General features: G+C 40.8%; 1 protein-coding gene across 1 annotated transcript in view; it reads left to right on the forward strand.

The window, feature by feature from the left end:
* Positions 1-18,173, forward strand: part of LOC104944747 (plexin-A2) — a 60,095-nt gene extending 41,922 nt beyond the window's left edge. The window contains exons 19-28 of the mRNA XM_010770320.1: positions 2,379-2,445; positions 2,812-2,958; positions 5,430-5,589; positions 6,335-6,438; positions 8,652-8,748; positions 9,350-9,549; positions 10,060-10,229; positions 10,526-10,738; positions 14,067-14,217; positions 15,882-18,173. Coding sequence (XP_010768622.1) covers positions 2,379-2,445; positions 2,812-2,958; positions 5,430-5,589; positions 6,335-6,438; positions 8,652-8,748; positions 9,350-9,549; positions 10,060-10,229; positions 10,526-10,738; positions 14,067-14,217; positions 15,882-15,977 — 1,405 coding nt within the window. The 3' untranslated portion in view covers positions 15,978-18,173. The remainder of the gene's footprint in view (positions 1-2,378; positions 2,446-2,811; positions 2,959-5,429; positions 5,590-6,334; positions 6,439-8,651; positions 8,749-9,349; positions 9,550-10,059; positions 10,230-10,525; positions 10,739-14,066; positions 14,218-15,881) is intronic.
* The last annotated feature ends 576 nt before the right edge of the window (positions 18,174-18,749 follow it).

The following is an 18,749-nucleotide window of genomic DNA, read 5'->3' on the forward strand; positions in this document are numbered from 1 at the left end:
CGGCACTTCTGTTGGATGAGTAACTAGACCAGTGAAGGAAAGCCCACCTCTGTTGAGCTTTGTTTTGTTCAGCGGCGTGAAACAGCCGTTAGGAGTCTGAGGAACAGGTGAAAGAGACAGGAGAGGTAAAGTGAGTGAGAGTGGGAGGGACTGGCAGAGGAAGAGAACCTAATGTGGACGAGAGTGCAGCGGCGGCATGGTCTATGTCAGTCTAAATTATCTTCTTCGTGCCACTCATGAAACATTCAGTTCTAGCTCACGTTTCTTCCCCCCGTCACCTCTCATGTCCTCCGTTCTCTCGCCTCTCCCCTTCACCTCTGGATATCTGCAGATTGTTTTCCTAGCTGAGACTGGCCTACTGAATGTTTCATGAGGTTTATTTTTTCCTTTCTTTCTTTTTTGAAAAAGAGGGCTTTCTAAATCTGAAGCAGACTCATTAAATATAAGGATGGGTTCACATGGGAGCAGGTACAACAAGAACTTGTTAGCCCAAACATGCTACTCTTGCGGAAACACCACAATTTAATGGGATGCCGTTAACAGTCGAGTCAATGCAGGTTAGGCTTGAAATGCAGGTAAGGACCGAAAAAAAGAGTGGCAGACAGAAATTAGGTTAGGTAAGGGAAACAGAGCGGTGTCTATAAAACTGCAGGAGTTGAATCAGATTCAGAAGAGCCTTTACAGCTTTCCCATCTGGGCTCGTGAAGTAGCTAAGTGCAGACACAGCAAGGAAGAAAAGTAAAAGGGCTTGAAGTGGACATGTCATGACTAGGGGTGCACCGAATGGGAAATTCTTGGCCGAAACCGATACCGAAAATAGGAAACAGTTGGCCGAAAACCGAATGCCGAAAGGCCGAAAATGATTAATAGAAATATATATATATAATGTATACATTTTTTACCAATGTTGTTCAGCTACCTGATTATGGAAAAAGACATGATTATGGCTAAACACTTAACTTAAATAGTAATCACTATTATGGGTCCATAAAACATTTATTCAGCACTTTTGAATGCATACAGTACATTCATTCCAAGTCAAGTGCATTTTCTCTGTAGGATAACTACAACAAAGTGCATTCAGAACAAAGCCAAGGTGCATAAACATCTAGGCCAGTAGGCCTGCAACAAAATAGTGTAAATAAAGACTGTAACAGCCAGGCCTTCAACAACAACAAATGCACCTATAAGTGCATGCATACAAATGTGCAAGCTGGATAAATCCACATGAATGTAACTATTTACAAATGAAATTACAATTCAATTTCAAGAATCTGTAAATAAGGCTGTCTGTCCTCATAAGCAAAGTAGTAAACATTGTATAAAGATACATAAAGTGAAAACTGGATACAAAATCCACAACCAATTACAAATTAAATTACAATTTCAAGAATCTGCAAATAAGGTGGTCTGTCCTCATGAGCAATGTAAACAACATTGTATCATTTAGATACCGAAAGTACAATATATTGAACACTGTGCTGCTGTCATTTCCCCCTAATGATAACCTGAGATGGTGAATTATAACTCACAATGAAAATTGTTCAGGAAAGTGGGTATAGAGTAGACATGTAGAACTAGATAAACTTATGATAAGCCAGCCTTGTCTACTTATTAAGGAAAAGTGGGAGGTTCTTTTTAATGAACAGTAGCTTCTCTGCTTTATCAGCCATAAGTCTGTTCCTCTTCTCATCAAGCACATGAGAGGCAGCGCTGAACAGTCTCTCGCTGTCAGTGCTTGTGATTTGATCTTACTCCGCATATTTGTCCGGGTGTTTTGATTTCAAGTGGTGGAGTAATCCCGAAGTGGTGAAAGTCTTTGCAGTTACACCCCTTCGAGAAATGTCAGCTGAACACGTTTTACAAATCGCAATCCGCGCCTCTTTCTCTGATATTTTTAAATATCTCCAAGCGGCAGACATGTTGGCTGTGAGCCAGCCGCGAGCATGGTCGCGCGCCGTGCTTGTCGCCGCGTTTTGATTACGTCATCACAACAACACGTTAGCTTACCAACGTAACCCTGTTCCCTGACATTCGGTGATATTTTTCGGCCGAAAGCCGAAAGGGCCTTTTTAACCATTTTCGGCCGATAATTTTCGGCGGCCGAATATTCGGTGCATCCCTAGTCATGACCCAAATACATTGTGCACCGGCGGCACTTAACTTACAGCAGACTGTATCAGAGTATGTGTCCTTTGAGACCGAGCAGCTGAGTAAGGATGGCATTTCTCTGTAAACTTTCCATGTTATGTTTTTTTGGTTTCAACAACGTCGGGCTCTTCTAACGTCTTAAATTATAAAAGAATAATCAGAGCACTGCCGCTCTCTATGGGACGCCTCTTGCTAACAAATGAGTGTGCTTTCTTCTTGTCTTGCAGAACCGAGTCCGTGGCAGAGAAGATGCTGACAAATTGGTTTGCCTTCTTGCTACACAAATTTCTCAAGGTAAAATTAAATCTCTTTCACGCCTTATCGCTACAGGTGTCAATGTGATAGACTACGACATTGCTTTTTAAAATGACTAGCATTGATTTTAGAATTGACTGCTGTTTGCTGTCATTTTAACTGTGAGATATTGATGAGTTTTATGGACATTGTGGAGGGATAATGGTTTCCTGCGGAGTCAAACTTTTGCAATTCACACAAGAGTAAAAAGCTCCATTTATCATGTTTGGTGTGCCATGCTCTAGATACTCAGTGTCATTGTCTGTGCTGATGATTACAGATCTCTCTCCTTTACTTCTTTCTCATGTCTTATATTTCTTGCTCCCACCTTTCCCTCTAATCCCTGGTTTCCCTTCCAAAACAAAGGAGTGTGCTGGCGAGCCTCTCTTCATGCTGTTCTGTGCCATCAAACAGCAAATGGAGAAGGGACCAATAGACTCAATCACTGGAGAGGCTCGCTATTCCCTCAGCGAGGACAAGCTCATCAGACAGCAGATTGAATACAAGACGCTGGTGAGTCATAACGACATTAGGGGAAAAAATGCGGAAAATAATCAACCAGATTGTCTGTATTAATTTGTGAACATTCCTCGGAAAGAGCCTTGACAGATCCAAAGAAATGTAGCATTTTGTGAATTATTTGAATATTAGGAGCTTCAACAACATGAAGGGAGTGAACAAATAACCTGAAATACCCAGATTGCCATCATGTCAAGCTAAAGAAGATAAAGCTTTTTTTTATTATCGAGAAAACAACACCTTTAACATAGTTGTGACCCAAGCCCAGAGGAAGTGCGCCGGCTGTTTAAGCACATTTTCATAGAGCAGGGTATATGCAGGAATCCCGAGGTCAAACTTAAAACCTTTTAAGACCTTTTTTAAGACCCTTTCCATACATTTTAAGACCTCATCGCCACTTTGAGTTTTAACCGGTTACATTGGCGACACACTTTACCTCACATTTACAGGGTTCATACACTTTTTCACCAATGATTCTCCATGACCTTTACCTCATTTTCCATGACCAAAAAACCTTACTCTTTCTCAGCGGTACCACTGAAAATGGTTTATTTTAACGTGGAACAGGAAAATAAGGTCTGCATATGAAACATATTGTGCCTATCTAAAACAAATCCAATAGTAGGCTTACTAGCTTCTACAGGCAAAAGCAACTAAAATCTCTCACCAGCAAAATACCTCGACAGTTAAATGCCATTTTACGTTTCATTACTATAGGATACAGTATGTATTATCATTATAGTATTACTTTTTTACTATTTTGGCGATTAGATAAAATATAAAATTATATTTGATGCAACTTTAGTTACATTTCCATGACTTTTCCAAAAACTTTGGGAAAAATATTGTTTCCCATAACTTTTCCAGGGCTGGTGACATTAGCATTTGATTTCCATGACTTTCCAGGTTTTTAATGACCGTAAGAAGCCCTTGTATATACAGTATTGATTGTCCTTCCTCACTCACTTCCAATAATTTGGACGCAAACTTGCATTTCCCCATAACGATAACGGCATAAACGGAGCTTCGCGCTATCAAGCAGCGAGCGTGCGATGTCCTGTTCAGATGGCGTCAGATCCAACGGGATGCCACAAAATAAACTACACAGAATCACACTACACACCTACGCAATGATTACATTCAGGCAGACTGTAGAATACAACCTCTTTGGACAATTTATATACTTATTGAAAACAAGCTACAAAATGTAATACCTTGGAAAATGCTGTTTAATACTTTGTAATAGCCTTAATTTTCGCTAAATTGATTTATCAACTTTTAATACTTTTTAAGACCCCGCGGACACCCTGTAGAGGCAAAACAGTTTTTTTCTCTGTAAATTAGCGTTTACTTAAAAAGAATCCTGAATAAACTACCCAGTACGAACACTTTTATAGCCCTTGTATTATTAGTGTAGGCCCCAAAGCTAAGCACATTAGTGGTACAGGTGATGTAACGTAATAGTAGCTATTCCCTGTCTAAATCTTATTGTATATATCTTTATGTAATTGTAATTTTGTTTCACACAACATCTGTGGACCCCCCAGTAATAATATTGTGACCCTCTTGGGGGTGCTGACCCCCAGGTTGAAAACCACTTATCTAGGATTTAAACTTTAGGTCAGTCTGTCTTCCCAAATAAGTGGAAAAGTAATTCAATTAAATAAAGATACATGCTTTTAAACAGCTAACAGGGTTTTATCTAAACCGGGTAACAGGGGCGCTGCGCCCTCTTACTTTCGGCGTGCACCCTCATACCAAAATGATGATGTCTGCAAAAACTGTAAAATAACTAAAAAAATATGAAAATTCTATCAAATAGACCGTCAGACAGCATAGACAGCTTTGTTTTTACCGAACTCCAACGTGGCGTTGTTGTGTGCGTCCACGGCGCTATCTTGTATACGGGTGTCATGTTTTTGCGAGAATAGATATATCTTATATTCAAGATCAGCACCACAGTTTGCCCTCATATCATATTTTTCTTGAAAAACCCCTGTATAATATAATAAGGAATACTGAGTTTCCGAAGTTCGTCGCTGGTGTATGCTTTGCAATGAAGGGAAATGCAGTAGGGCCACCTGTATACACAACATGCCCCTACTTTATACTTTTCCATTAAAATCAAGCCGGCTGGGTTCCTCCAGTAGCCCGTCAGAATAAGTTCCCCCTCAGGCTTTAGCTCCACAGCAGAGGCAGCCAGCGACAGGATGACACCTTTCTGATATCCATGTCGGAGAGTCTGAGAGGCTGTGTCTCATTACTTGTGTAATGCCCCTGCTGTAGCGGCACAGCCACATCCTGGAGGTGTGAAATTACATTTCTGGCCTCGATCCTCTCCACCAGGACAGTTTGGTGAGGAGTATGTAATGAAAGGACATTCCTAGCAAGTAACACCTTTCCCTCTACCTTTTTCTCTTACCTTCCCTGCCCCCCCCCTCTTTCTCTCTATCCCGGATCCCCAGACGCTGAGCTGTGTGAACCCAGACAATGAGAACAGCCCCGAAATCCCTGTCAAGGTGCTCAACTGTGACACCATTACCCAGGTAAAAGAGAAGATCCTGGATGCGGTGTACAAGAACATGCCGTGCTCACAGCGACCACGGGCTGCAGACATGGATCTGGGTGAGGCTGCAATCCTACTGTTGAAGACTAATTATATAAAGCTAATTGTTTTATATAGTGAGAAATAGAACATAGACTTAAAATGTGCCATGGAACATGATATGTTGGAATGATGACAGGTGGGAAGAGTACGGCTTGTAGTGGGCTTGTCAGGGGAGTTATCACAGGTGCTGCACTGAAGACATTTGACATCAACAAAGGGCTCCAAATCAATTTCCGGAAGACAACTTCCTCCTACCTGTTTACAGCCCCAACCAGAGCAACACTCAACAACACTGATGTTAAACCTTACTGACAGCTCACCTACACTTAGGCTTACGCCCACAACATGTCATCTAATTCTGAATGACTTGGCACAAATCCAGCTGACACGCACCTTCAAAGGTAGTGTCTGATTCTGCTTTGGGTTTGTAGTTTACACTTTAAAAGGAGCTCTTATAGGTGAGGGATTTGGAGAGGATCTGTTTCTTCCTTGTTGCTTTGGGTAACTTAAATCTCTGTGAAGACACTGTTTCATTTGTGTTTTGTTTGCAAAATCACAATCAAGAAAGAAATGCACGTTCAGCCGTCTTGCTACGGGTGACAGCTTGCTACATTTTAAGAACAAACTAACAGCACAAAAGTTCACCTGCAGCGCACAGGAACTTTGCAAGACAAACGATGGACATTAAAAAATCACTTAGGATACAAACATTCCCAAAATGACAAATGTCACACATTTACTATTGATTGCTTTTTCCTTCAGAGTGGCGGCAGGGCAGAACAGCGCGTGTGGTCCTGCAGGATGAGGACATCACCACCAAGATAGAGAGTGACTGGAAGAGACTCAACACACTCATGCACTACCAGGTCTGTCAATAATGTCAATACTCCACCATAAGAAAAGCATAATGAAGCTTGATGTGACTAGTGTGTGTTTTGATGAGCAATGCCAAAAAGTAAGCCCTAAACCAATGGCTGCTTTTTAAGTTTTTAATTTATTATTAAAGTAAGAATCTCCTTGATTAAAAGATCAATTATTTTGTCTACAGCATGTCAGAGAAGACTTAAAAATGTCTATTTGCATTTCTCACAGCCAAAGGGGATATACATAGATTTCTTCTGCTGTCCAAATAACGGTCCAGAATCCAAAGATTTTCAATTTCAAAATAAAAACAGTAAATCAGAACCACTTCACATTTATTATGTCATGTTATGTAATGTTGTATGTAAGGCTTGCTAGTTTGAGAAGTGACTCATGATTTGAATGATGAATGATTTTCAAATGAAATTATGAAACATAGTTGCAGATGAATTTCTTTCAATTGACTTGTCATTTCAGCTGTAGCTAATGATGAACTACAGAGCTCGTTCACTCTTACAAAGCCTTTTTTAAAAGCTGTGATTATCCAGTTGCTCAAGGGCATCACACTAGATATTGTTGATGAAGGACACAGCATTACTCATTCATATTCATATACCCTCCCCCGCCACCCCTGCCAACATTTTGTCAACCCCTTGGTCGCAGGCACGCTTAGTCAACCGAACATGCACTTGTGCTCCTGGGTCTCTCACAACATCTTTTTTTCTGCTCATAAATACGACTACACAGGTCACCAAACTCAGATGAGTCATCCTGCTCCGCTGTCAATCAAATGTCTGTCCTCACTATCAGCTTTTGGCCAAATGTAACACTCGCACACAGCAAGCATTTCAAGGCAGCATACTTTTGTTTAAACAAAGAGATAAATAAAGACAAAGGAGAACTGAATTTTTCGGCACAAAAAAGCATGTTTTTGACAAGAATCTCTATTATCTGTCAAGGAGAAAAACTATTTATCTCATTCATTTTTAACCATGGTGCCAGGTGTGGAAATATTTGTTATGTTGCTAAGCTGGATTTGTATTAGCAACATTTTACAGCTCATGCAGAACAGTAGTGTGAATTTAGCTCACGTGTCAGACAACCAAACCCAGCTACAGTATACGTATTTACCTGGGACTACAGAAATGACAAAATGTAGGACCGACACTTACACTGAGCCTCGGCTGAGCAATTTTACATTTTTAAATATAATTTTTGTTTTAATTAAAAACATTCCACAGCCAGTGAAATCAATGCAAAATGATCCATACATATTTTATAATTAAATGAGCCCTATTGTGCTAATTTTCAGGTTCCTATTTGCATTTAGTGTCTCTACTGTGACATGTCTACATGCTTTAATGTTCAAAAAGCTCTTTGTTTTTCTCATACTGTCTGTGCTGCAGCACCTCTTTTCACCCTCTGTCTGAAACCAGAGCCCATTCTGCTCTGATTGGTTAGCTGGACGGCTCTGTTGTGATTGGCCATTCGCTTAGAGATTTCGAGAACCTTAGCCTCACGTACAGTGTGTTGGAGCCCTAGCCAATAGAAGCGCCACTGTTACATATTGATGTCATTATGTTACGGATGGAAGCAAGGGAGTCAAATGAAAGTCTTTTAAGGCAGGGGGGGGGGAGTGTGTAGGAGAGAAACTCCCTCTGGAGGGAACTTTGGGATGTAACTCTCTGCAGACCATTAACATGCACAAACACCTATATATCACACTACATAAAAAGGAAACCCCCAAAAACGCATTGAAGGGCCCATCGAAGACAAAATCAAGACAACTGTGCCCTCTTAGTCAAGATGTAAAATACACACAAGTAAAGGCAAAAAATATGTGGTAGACACAGTTTTGATTCCATTTTTTGTTTAAGTTTGAAGTATAGTTAAGTGTTCTGGCTTTAAGTTTAAGCTAAGTACATTCTACAGTACGCCTTTGTAATATGAATAGGTTTAGTCCTACACTGTAGTTAAAGCTGATCAATACTATACTTTCTGTATAGTGTGATGATAATGGAGCATATATACAACTTTTGTTAAAGAATGTGTGAATTTACCTTAAGGACATTATGTATAGTCCAATTATATGTCTAGTGATTCAACTGCAGATGGACTATTCAAAAGCTTTTGAATTTAAGCTGCCATTGCTCTTGACCTACAGCTGCATTCCACTTATTCATAAAAATAATAGCCATGCCTAACCTTTGTCTTCAAGGTGTCGGAGCGCTGCGTGGTGGCCTTGGTGCCCAAACAGATGTCTTCTTTCAATATTCCTTGCTCAGCCAGCTTCCCACGCAGCATCAGTAGATACGGTCAGTGCTGTTTCAGAAAAACAAAACAAATACTTCATATTCATTCAGCTCACAGCAGTGTTGCTCCATCTGTTGCTGTCACTCATCAGTCTGTAGTAACGCACATTAGCAGATACTGTTTTACAGCACATTAAACAGAAAGAAGTGCTATTTTCAAACTTATTCATCCAGTCTTATCACTTTAGATCTATACAAACTACTGATCTACAATCAGAGAGACACATTTAAAAATACAACCAACACTTGTCTTTCATATGAGGTTTCAAATGTTTTCAAAAAAACATGATGACAACAAGAGCAGAAAGCACAAAGTGACAGAAAGTAAGGATCAGAGCCAGGATAGAAAACATGTCTTTAGTGAATGAGTGCATCATTACTATGACAACCAATGAAAGAATGGCAGCAAATGAATACACAGTCTGAACACACAGACCCAACATGTTCACTTGCAGATCACAAAGAGACAATGCGCCTTATATTCAGATCTGAAAGACAAATGTGCCTTTTCTTCTGTTATCAAACGAGATGTATTCTCTCTACAAACTACACCTAGAGCATTTTAGAATATATTTTTCTGATTATCTGACATTTGACCATCTAGGTGTGGACGTTTCCTTCCGCTCCACGCCCACCAGCCCTGACAGCCCACACTCCCGTGTGCCCATGCTGACCCCTGACATGGAGAGCGGGGTCAAGGTTTGGCACTTAGTCAAGAACCACGACCACGGGGACCAGAAAGAGGGCGAACGCGGCAGCAAGATGGTGTCTGAGATCTACCTGACGAGGCTACTAGCTACAAAGGTACACTATGGCTAGTTTGTTAGCCGACTAATGTTGGAAGTTAATGCAGCTATTCCTATATCAACAAAGGATAAGATGACTATGGGTATTGTAATAGGTGTCGCTCACAGTTATGAATCCACAGAGATTCATCACCACACGCTAATCTTTGATAAACCCTCTGTACGCTACCTGTAATATCTCAGTTAATGTTTTCTTTAGGATTTAATTGTTTCCATCTGACAGGTCGCTAACATGATGTTGGCAGTTCTGATTGAATTCCTCGTTTACGTCTCACAACTTAATACCTTTCGCAAAGTGCTTTCAGTTCATTAAAGTGAATTAACATTTTGATTGCCTTAAAGTATGTGGCAATGGTTGGCGGCACAATGACTTGACCAACAGTCTTGAGTCTGAAGTGAAAATCACAATTTCCCACAACAGTCCAAAACCCAAAGATATGAAAATATTTCATTTTCAAAAGATATAAGTGCGGCACTAGGTCTCAACTCTATGTTTTGTTTTCTTTAGGGCACCCTGCAGAAGTTTGTGGACGACCTGTTTGAGACCCTGTTCAGCACTGTGTGTCGGGGCACCGCCCTGCCGCTCGCAATCAAATATATGTTTGACTTCCTGGACGAGCAGGCCGACAAGCACGGCATCCACGACACGGACGTCCGTCACACCTGGAAGAGCAACTGGTGAGAGGGAACCTTACTTAACTTCCACTGTAGAGACATCACACTTGCTGGCAATATTTTCTATAGAACTTTTAATAAAAACAGGCAAAGCTCGGGGCCAAGTGAACAATTATTCAACCCTTAATGCCAAAGTGCCACCTTATCTTATTCTATTTCTATGCTACTCTTTGAAGAACTACCAACTTTTGTTCTATTGCACAAACTGTAACTTTATAAAGGTCACAATTAAAAAGACGAAGACTAAAATCTTCCCGTCTCTTACTCCTTTGTACACTCTACTCTTTTATTTCCCACAGCTTGCCCCTGCGCTTCTGGGTTAACGTGATCAAGAATCCCCAGTTTGTGTTTGACATCCATAAGAGCAGCATCACGGACGCCTGTCTGTCGGTGGTGGCCCAGACCTTCATGGACTCATGCTCTACTTCTGAGCACCGTCTGGGCAAAGACTCACCCTCCACCAAACTGCTCTACGCCAAGGACATACCGCATTACAAGAGCTGGGTAGAAAGGTGTGTATGTGTGTTTGCGCCCATGCAAAATCGAATGCCATTCTCAAGGATATAAAAGATTAGTGAAATCCCCACTGAGAAGTGATTGCTTGTCCTCAAGTCTCAACAGGGTCAGTTCCGAATCAGGGCCTATATTTGCATAGGATAAGGTTTGTTTTGTTTAAGGTTGTTGTTAGTGTCAGGTTGAGACGTTATTTTAGGAGACAGAAGAGGCTTGTAATTCGAGAGCCTCAGGACTCTTGACGAGATGATAATGATAGTTGTCTCTGTCATAACCTTGTCACTATGAGAGGTCGTGTCACTATTACGATGTTCTGTGTGTGGTTTGATAGTGCCTAAATACTTGTATTGTATTTGTACTACGCCAAACATTGGTTGCTATTTATGTTCTTTTTTTGACAAACCATACCAGGTTTTGTCAAAACCGGTGGAGTAATCCATTTGTCGTCACTTTTTTATCATTTACCAAGTTTACATAATTACACAGTCATACGCAGGGCTGGGAGGTTTACTTTAAAAACAGGCATTCCGGAACAATTACTAGTTATATGTAAAATAAAGGTAAATCGGCAACCTAATGCCTTGTGTCACGATTTAAAAGTAATGTAACCTGATTCCTGTGTCACTTTTGGTGTACCTCAATATCAAATGCAATTCCCATAAATGAGATAAAAGAGATATAAATGATGCGGATGATCTGGCCATCATGCTGCGTCAACCAACATGGTCAGCGGTGGAACAGGGTCTCAACCAGGACATGGGCATCTTGGCTGCCTACATGCGCATGTGGCGTCTGCAACTCAGTACTGGGAAGACTGTGTCGGCCGCATACCACCTGTGCAACAGAGAGGCAAAAAGGGAACTATCGGTGTCCATTGACAACAAACGTTTGGAGCACCAACTAGCCCCCAAGTACCTCGGTGTTCGGCTGGACAGGACATTGTCCTATTAACAACACCTGGAAGAAGTGAGAGCCAAAGTGACAGCAAGGGTCTCGCTTATCCGCCGCCTCGCTGGTACATCCTGGGGTGCCTCCGCCAGGACGCTACGAATATCCACACAAGCCCTGGTGTTCTCTGCTGCCGAATATTGTGCCCCAGTCTGGTGTAGAAGCCCACATGTGAAGAAGATTGATCCTGTCATTAACAACGCCCTTCGGATCATAACTGGGTGCCTGAAGCCCACCCCCGTGTCCTACCTGCCAGTCCTAGCGGGAATTGCCCCTGCCGGCCTCCGACGAGAGGCCGCTACCCTTGCACTTGCAAGGAAAGCCCAAGAACATGACTGGCATATCCTGCATGAAACCACAACTAAGGCAGCGACCCCAAGCAGACTCAAGTCCCGTCACCCCTACAACAGGAGAGCACAAGAGATGCTTGGTTCCATCCCTGAGGACCGGTCTACAAGGGCATGGTTAGCAACTTCCTGGAAGCAGGAATGGGAGTCGGCTGAGCTCACACGTCTGCACCATCACATCCAAGACCCGGGAGATGGAGTCGAAGGAGAACATCTACCACGCCGGCACTGGACCCTACTGAACCGCCTCCCTACTAGGGTTGGTCGCTTCAAATCATCAATGAAGGAGTGGGGCCTGGCAGACAGCGCAGTATGCGAGTGTGGCGAGCCTGAGCAGACTGCCGACCACATAATCACCACCTGTCCTCTGTACAGACCTCCTTCAGAGGCTGGCCTCTTCCATGTGGGACCAGAGACGAGAGCGTGGCTTTGTGACACTGAGCTGGACATATGACGACGATACACGAAAGAAGAAGAGATATAAATAAGATAGCTTTTTATAAAGGTGTCTTATGTAAGACAAAAGAAAAATGATATCTTTTTATCAACAATGTGTCATCTTAAAGTATATGCTAGGCCTACAGTAGGGATGCATATCGTTGACTTTTTTACGATACCGATACCACTGACCAATACTCGACCGATACATATCTTGATACTTTCATGTTGCATAAGGGAAACATGTATTGAATAACACCACAATTACTCCCATGAAGCGCTTTATGATATAGTTAACATGTCAAATGAATATTAAAATTAATTGTGGGACTTCAACCTTTTAGTACTGAACAAACAATGATAAACACGTTTGACAACACGGGCTTGAAGACTGTACATTCCTGTACTCTGATTTTATGTGACAGTAAAAAATGTTTTGAGAGATTGGATGTGTTGCCGCCTTTCCCAGAAATAAAATTCTTGCAGTGGATACAGACCCCACCATTCAGACTGGCTGTCATATGCAGCCACACTTTAGATTTTCGTGCAGACATTGAGCTAATGAAAAAACGAAAGCTAACCGAAAGGCTCAGACGTTTGGGAGGAAGGTGAAGGGCGTTGCTTGGCAATCTAGCCAATCACCGAAGCCATTGCAAGACGCGCGATCTGATTGGCTGGCGGTTTGGGTGCGAGTTTAAGGATATTACGCCTCACTTTATAAAAAATAAAAAATATCGAAAGAGTATCAAAAACCGGATCTGATTTCTGTACGGTATACCGTAGCCGCCAGTAACCGGTATCTCGGTAATACAGGGAATCGGTATGCACCCCTAGCCTACAGACTAGTTTCAGTAGTAGTCAGAAGCTGTTTTAGTTCAATATATTATTAAAAGCAATCAAAGTTTGTATGTTGAATAAATAAGGTGTAAAGCTATTGCATTAAAAGATCAAAAGGAAAATTAAGAAAAATGGAAGATAACCAAAAGGAAAATTCAGATAGTACAACTTAACAATATATTGATCTTGATGTTATTGTAACACTGTAAATCTGCTATAAATTCCCATTTTCAAAAAATGTACCAGTAATCTGATTAAGATTTTTCTTTTTATCCTTTTTACGTTATCCTGTAACATGTAATCCATTACTCTCTGGTCTAAAGCCTGCTCATACAGGGCAACGGAGTCATGTCCTTAGTTGATGCAAGTAACACTTGGATTGGTTCATCAGATCTCCCTGCAATACATTAGTATAAAAATGGAATTGCATAAAGCTATTATTGCAAATGGTGGCACAATTAATGATGCAGCTCTAATAGGGTTGGAAGTAACAGACTGAATGTGTAATCAAGTGAAAGCTTTCGTAAGTTAAGTCATATGTGTGTTTGTTTAGCAAAACAGAGTTCTGGTGTGGTTTGAAGTCACTGTGACTGAATGACTGAACCTATGAGTGATGCCTTTCCTTATTCCTGCCAAAATGCCTGCCTTTAGATATTATTTGAGCTCACACAACAGTAGACTGAAACTAGGTGAGCAGAAAAGCTTTTATATGCATGCCCTTGACTCTGACTGTGTGTGTGTGTGTCTCTCCTCTCAGGTACTACGCTGACATCAACCGCCTGCCTGCCATCAGTGATCAGGATATGAATGCCTATCTGGCTGAACAGGCCCGCCTTCACTCCAGTGAGTTCAACATGCTCAGTGCCCTCCATGAGATCTACACTTACGTCAGCAAGTACAGCCAAGAGGTGAGGCCCAGTCAACACTCTGTAACATGGGAATGTGCTGGAGGGGTCCTGATGGTGTGGTTAGCCGACTGAAGTTGGAATATTTGTATGTTAAAGCAGCTATTCTTATAGTGGCAAATAATAAGATGACTATGGGTGTTTTAAAAGACAGTTATCATGAAACTCTGAACATTGTAAGAGAATGATCATGAATTAGACGGATTCAAAACTATTTAAAAACTAGTTGACATTAAAAAATAACAAGAAATGTTTAATATAAATATACAATATCTAATAACTAAGTACAGTGAAAATGTGACAAAAGATAGTTTATAAGAGTTTAATTGGAGGGCTGTGCAGATTTAAAAATAGGTAGTGTTGTACAGACATAAGCTAAATATCCAGAGTGATAAACAGTGCTCATAGTATCAAAAGAACAAGATATTGTTCTGATTATGTATGGTGAGTTTATTGTGTCAATCTGCCAGGTCGTTATCACGGGTTGTTTCTCAATGTCGAGGACGCTTGCTTGGTAGCACATGTCTTCCGAGCGTCTTGCTTCAGAAGCGAGGCAAGAATACTTCATAGCCTCGGAAAATGAAGAATGGAACAGGCGAGCAAGTGTGCAGGTGTGCGTCATATGAGAGGCCCCGCCTTACATTTTCCACCACAGATTTGGGGAAATTGGTCCGTGCGCAAAGCATTGTGGGAATTTTAAGACCTCGGAGTCTACAGATGTGTAGCCTCGAAATGTATCCAAACGAAGTACGCCGGGCTCTGTAGAATTCCAAGTATGCTGGACATTGGAACAGTACTTCGGCGGCACTCGATGACGTAGTATGCTTGAAATAGTGGCTCTGGAGCAGCTTTCCTCGAGATTGAGAAACACCCTTGGTGTTCTCAGGTCCTTGTTTTCGCAATATGCTTTCAGTTCATTACAAGCGATAGAATTACTAACAAATAATTGCTAACAAAGCACTTATATACTAATAAAGGACTGGCTTATTTAAAGCCAGTTGAGTAGCACTTGAAATGTTTTGGCTCTATGAAACCTGATGGACTTATATGATTCTGTTTTCCTCAAGTTTGTATCTTGTTGGTCGAATGCACTTATTGTAAGTCGCTTTGGATAAAAGCGTCAGCTAAATGCAATGTAATGTAATGTAATTACAGTTCATTGATAAACATTTAAATTGCCCTAAAATGTTTGGCAATGTGTGGCAACATGATGACTCGATCTATTCTTGTTCAAAGTCTTGGCCTATAAAATGTCTGAAAGAGTGAAAATCACAATTTCCCGCAGTCCAAGGTGGCATCTTCAAATGTCATGTTCTGTCAGTTGAAAGCCCAAAACTCTAAGATATGAGGATATTTCATCTACAAAGATATAACCTGGAAAAGCAGCTACTGGATGCATTTGAGCAGCTGGAACCGGTGAATGATGGTTTTGCTTATGTTTACACATATGCACCAACTTCTGATCAATCAAATGATAAATTCAAATTGACAATATATTAGGAACTAGCAATCAAGTGCAGCCACATGTACAATACTATTAAGTGTGGAAGTTGTTGGTGTTGTAAATCTTTTTTTTCTGTATTTGCATATTTGTATGATTCCTATTTCTGAACAATAAGCCTCAGTTTCATAGTTTGTGCTCTTGTGTGTGTTTTTGTGTGTTTCAGATTATTGAGGCACTGGAGCAGGATGAACAGGCCCGGAAGCAGAAGCTGGCATACAAACTGGAGCAGATCATCGCAGCCATGTCTATAGAGAGCTGAGACACCTCCATACAGACAGACACACAAACACTACAACACATACTTTAACAGATGAGTATTAAACCCATCAGCAACACATGTGGTACTCTCATGCACACGTGAACACACACATACAATCACACCTAAGCACCTATACACACACACACTCAAATCCTGATGTACACTGTCATTGCAGACTCAATGGACCTACTTTATAAACAAACGAAAGAGATTAATACACGCATACAAATGTACATACACACTCCGCAGCACACAGATCGTCCCAAAGCACGACTTTTGAATCCCATGTCATCGTTTTTTCAGAAGAAACTCCAGCAGGCAAACACCCAACTTCTAAAACGCTCCTATAGGAGAGACACAAAGACGATTTGGGCCATCACGGTTGCTGAATTCGCAGCCAATTCTTTTCTGCTGGGTAATGGTTGTCTTTGTAGTCGGTGCTTATACTAAATGTGTGTGTGTGGCATGGCTGGAGCTCTGAAGAGAACAGCACTTAATAAAAGAATGACTCAACTTGAAAAGTCACTGGAGGAGCGCAACAAAGACAGGAGCCAATTTAATGGGATGGCACGTTTCAAAATACTTTTTATATGTCAAAGATGAAGGACTCGTGTTCGCAGTACATATCACGGACTTGGACTGACATCGCTGTTTGGAGCAGAGATGTGTGTAACTTTGTGTTGCTAAGCCTTTCCCTATTGCCTTTTAAAGGCTTACTAAAGAGAAAACTAAAGACTTTGATGCCATTACTTTTCATTTCCACACTTGAAGCTCCCTGTCCTTGTTTTAAATGAAGATTTAGTGAATCGCAACTCCGCCAGGGATTGAACAGTACACAATTTGGCATTGAAAAAGGTGAGGGTCCGGCTCTACAGCACTGCAAACCTTCAAATATGAAATATATGTAGATATATTTCCGGACCAAATCCCGGGGTTTTTGTGCCAAATATAATATGTCTCATGTTTCATTCATGTTAAATGCTCCTGTAGAATTTATTAATAATACATGTCATTGTACGGAAAAGATCCCATTTAAGATAGGACATTTTGTACAGTGATGATCTATAGACCACCAATTCGGCCGTTCAAAGATAAGTGGAGACCAAATTGAACTGTAGCAGAAAGCATGATTAATGATGCTTTAAGTCTGATCAAGAAACAGATTAGCCAAGCCCTGGCCAACAGCGCCCCCCTCCCCCTCCCCTGTCTCATCAGTCATTGTTTACATTAAGCGCGATACTTGAAATTCACAAAGTGTACGAGATATTAAGAACACCTGCTGCTCCTGTGAAGTAATCCGATCAGATTAAGTTTGATGAAGGCTTTGATGCCTTATTGATCCTCCCAAAAAAATGTATTTTGAACATAACCTGGAAATCAAATGTAAGAAACTAGCTGGGAGGAGTTTTCTCCCTGGAGATATTTAAGCTGTGGGTGCCCCAAAAGAGAGTGTAGCGGTATAAAGTAGGTGATTTTAATATTTTGTCCACAGAGTGGATATGATTATTGATACATGTATTTGGATCAGCATATGGTCCTGTTGCTTCACAGCTCTTAACATCCTTCCATCTTCCAGCATAAAGTTCACGTGTTTTTATTTTGCGTCCATATGTACATTTGACCTAATTGCTTGCTGTGTCCTTGCTGCTGTATTTATAGAGTGCCATATCTTAAACTCCAAACGATTATCATGATGAAAAATCCAGTCTGAGGCATCGCGGTCATTCAGGTTTTTAGTTTTGATTGTTTGTATTTCACCCATTGCAATGCTGAAATATGAACTTATTTCTGTGCTTTAGGCTGTTTCATCGCTCAATGTAAAAGTCACATGGACTGTCTATCAGTGTCTTTCCGGAGCGCTGCTCCTTTTACCATTTCAGTATCAGTGGGGTTAATGTGCTCCCCACAGGACCTTTATTCATGCTATTCTAGAAGAGCAAGATAAAATTATATAAATAATAAATACATTTCCTGTTAAGTGTTGAAATATGGCAGAACTCATCTGTTTCATGTGTGGTTTGATGATGATAATTTATAAATGTGTTGTGCAATACACTGTCAGACATTTAAACTGTAATGTTTTTTAAACTATATATTGTTGTAAAAATATTGTACATAAAAAAACACTCCTATTTTGCAAGCAAAAGATTCACTTTGTACTGTTGTTATACATTAAATGCGCAGCTGATGAAAAGGGTTTTCGCCTGGTTTCTTTTCAGGTGATGCGAAATTCGGAATAAAGCCCTTGTTGAATAAACTGTAAAGCTTTTTGACCTTATAATACTACATTATATTAATACAATGAATGAATACAATGTCCTTGGCGTAGAGCAGCTTGGTGGTGAGATGATTGTCCAAAGCATCTTAAAGGAATACTATTCAGGAATACTGACTTTCTATGTTGTTTACTTCAGAGACAAAGGTCTGCTGTTGAGAAATGACGTCAGTTCCGAGCCAATATGAACTCTGCCACACATGACTAGATAATCTATTCTTATTACGTTAGTGGACCACTAGCATGCTAATTTGACAGTTAAGCTATTATTGGCTTTCCTTGAAAGGGTTTTTCTTCAACATTAACATAATTGTTGGACACATACACAAACGGCATTAGCCATCCTCTGACATCACCACCCGCACGCTTTAATCCAGCTTTGCATCAATGAATTGCTGCAGGTCTCCCTTGAAAAAGAGATCGTTGATCTCAACGGGATTTTCATCTGGTTAAATAAAGGCTACAAATGAGGAATCCATTACCTAAGAAAATAGTAA

Source organism: Notothenia coriiceps, unplaced genomic scaffold (genome assembly GCF_000735185.1).
Source record: "Notothenia coriiceps isolate Sejong01 unplaced genomic scaffold, NC01 NC01_scaffold00008733, whole genome shotgun sequence".
NCBI lineage: Eukaryota > Metazoa > Chordata > Actinopteri > Perciformes > Nototheniidae > Notothenia > Notothenia coriiceps.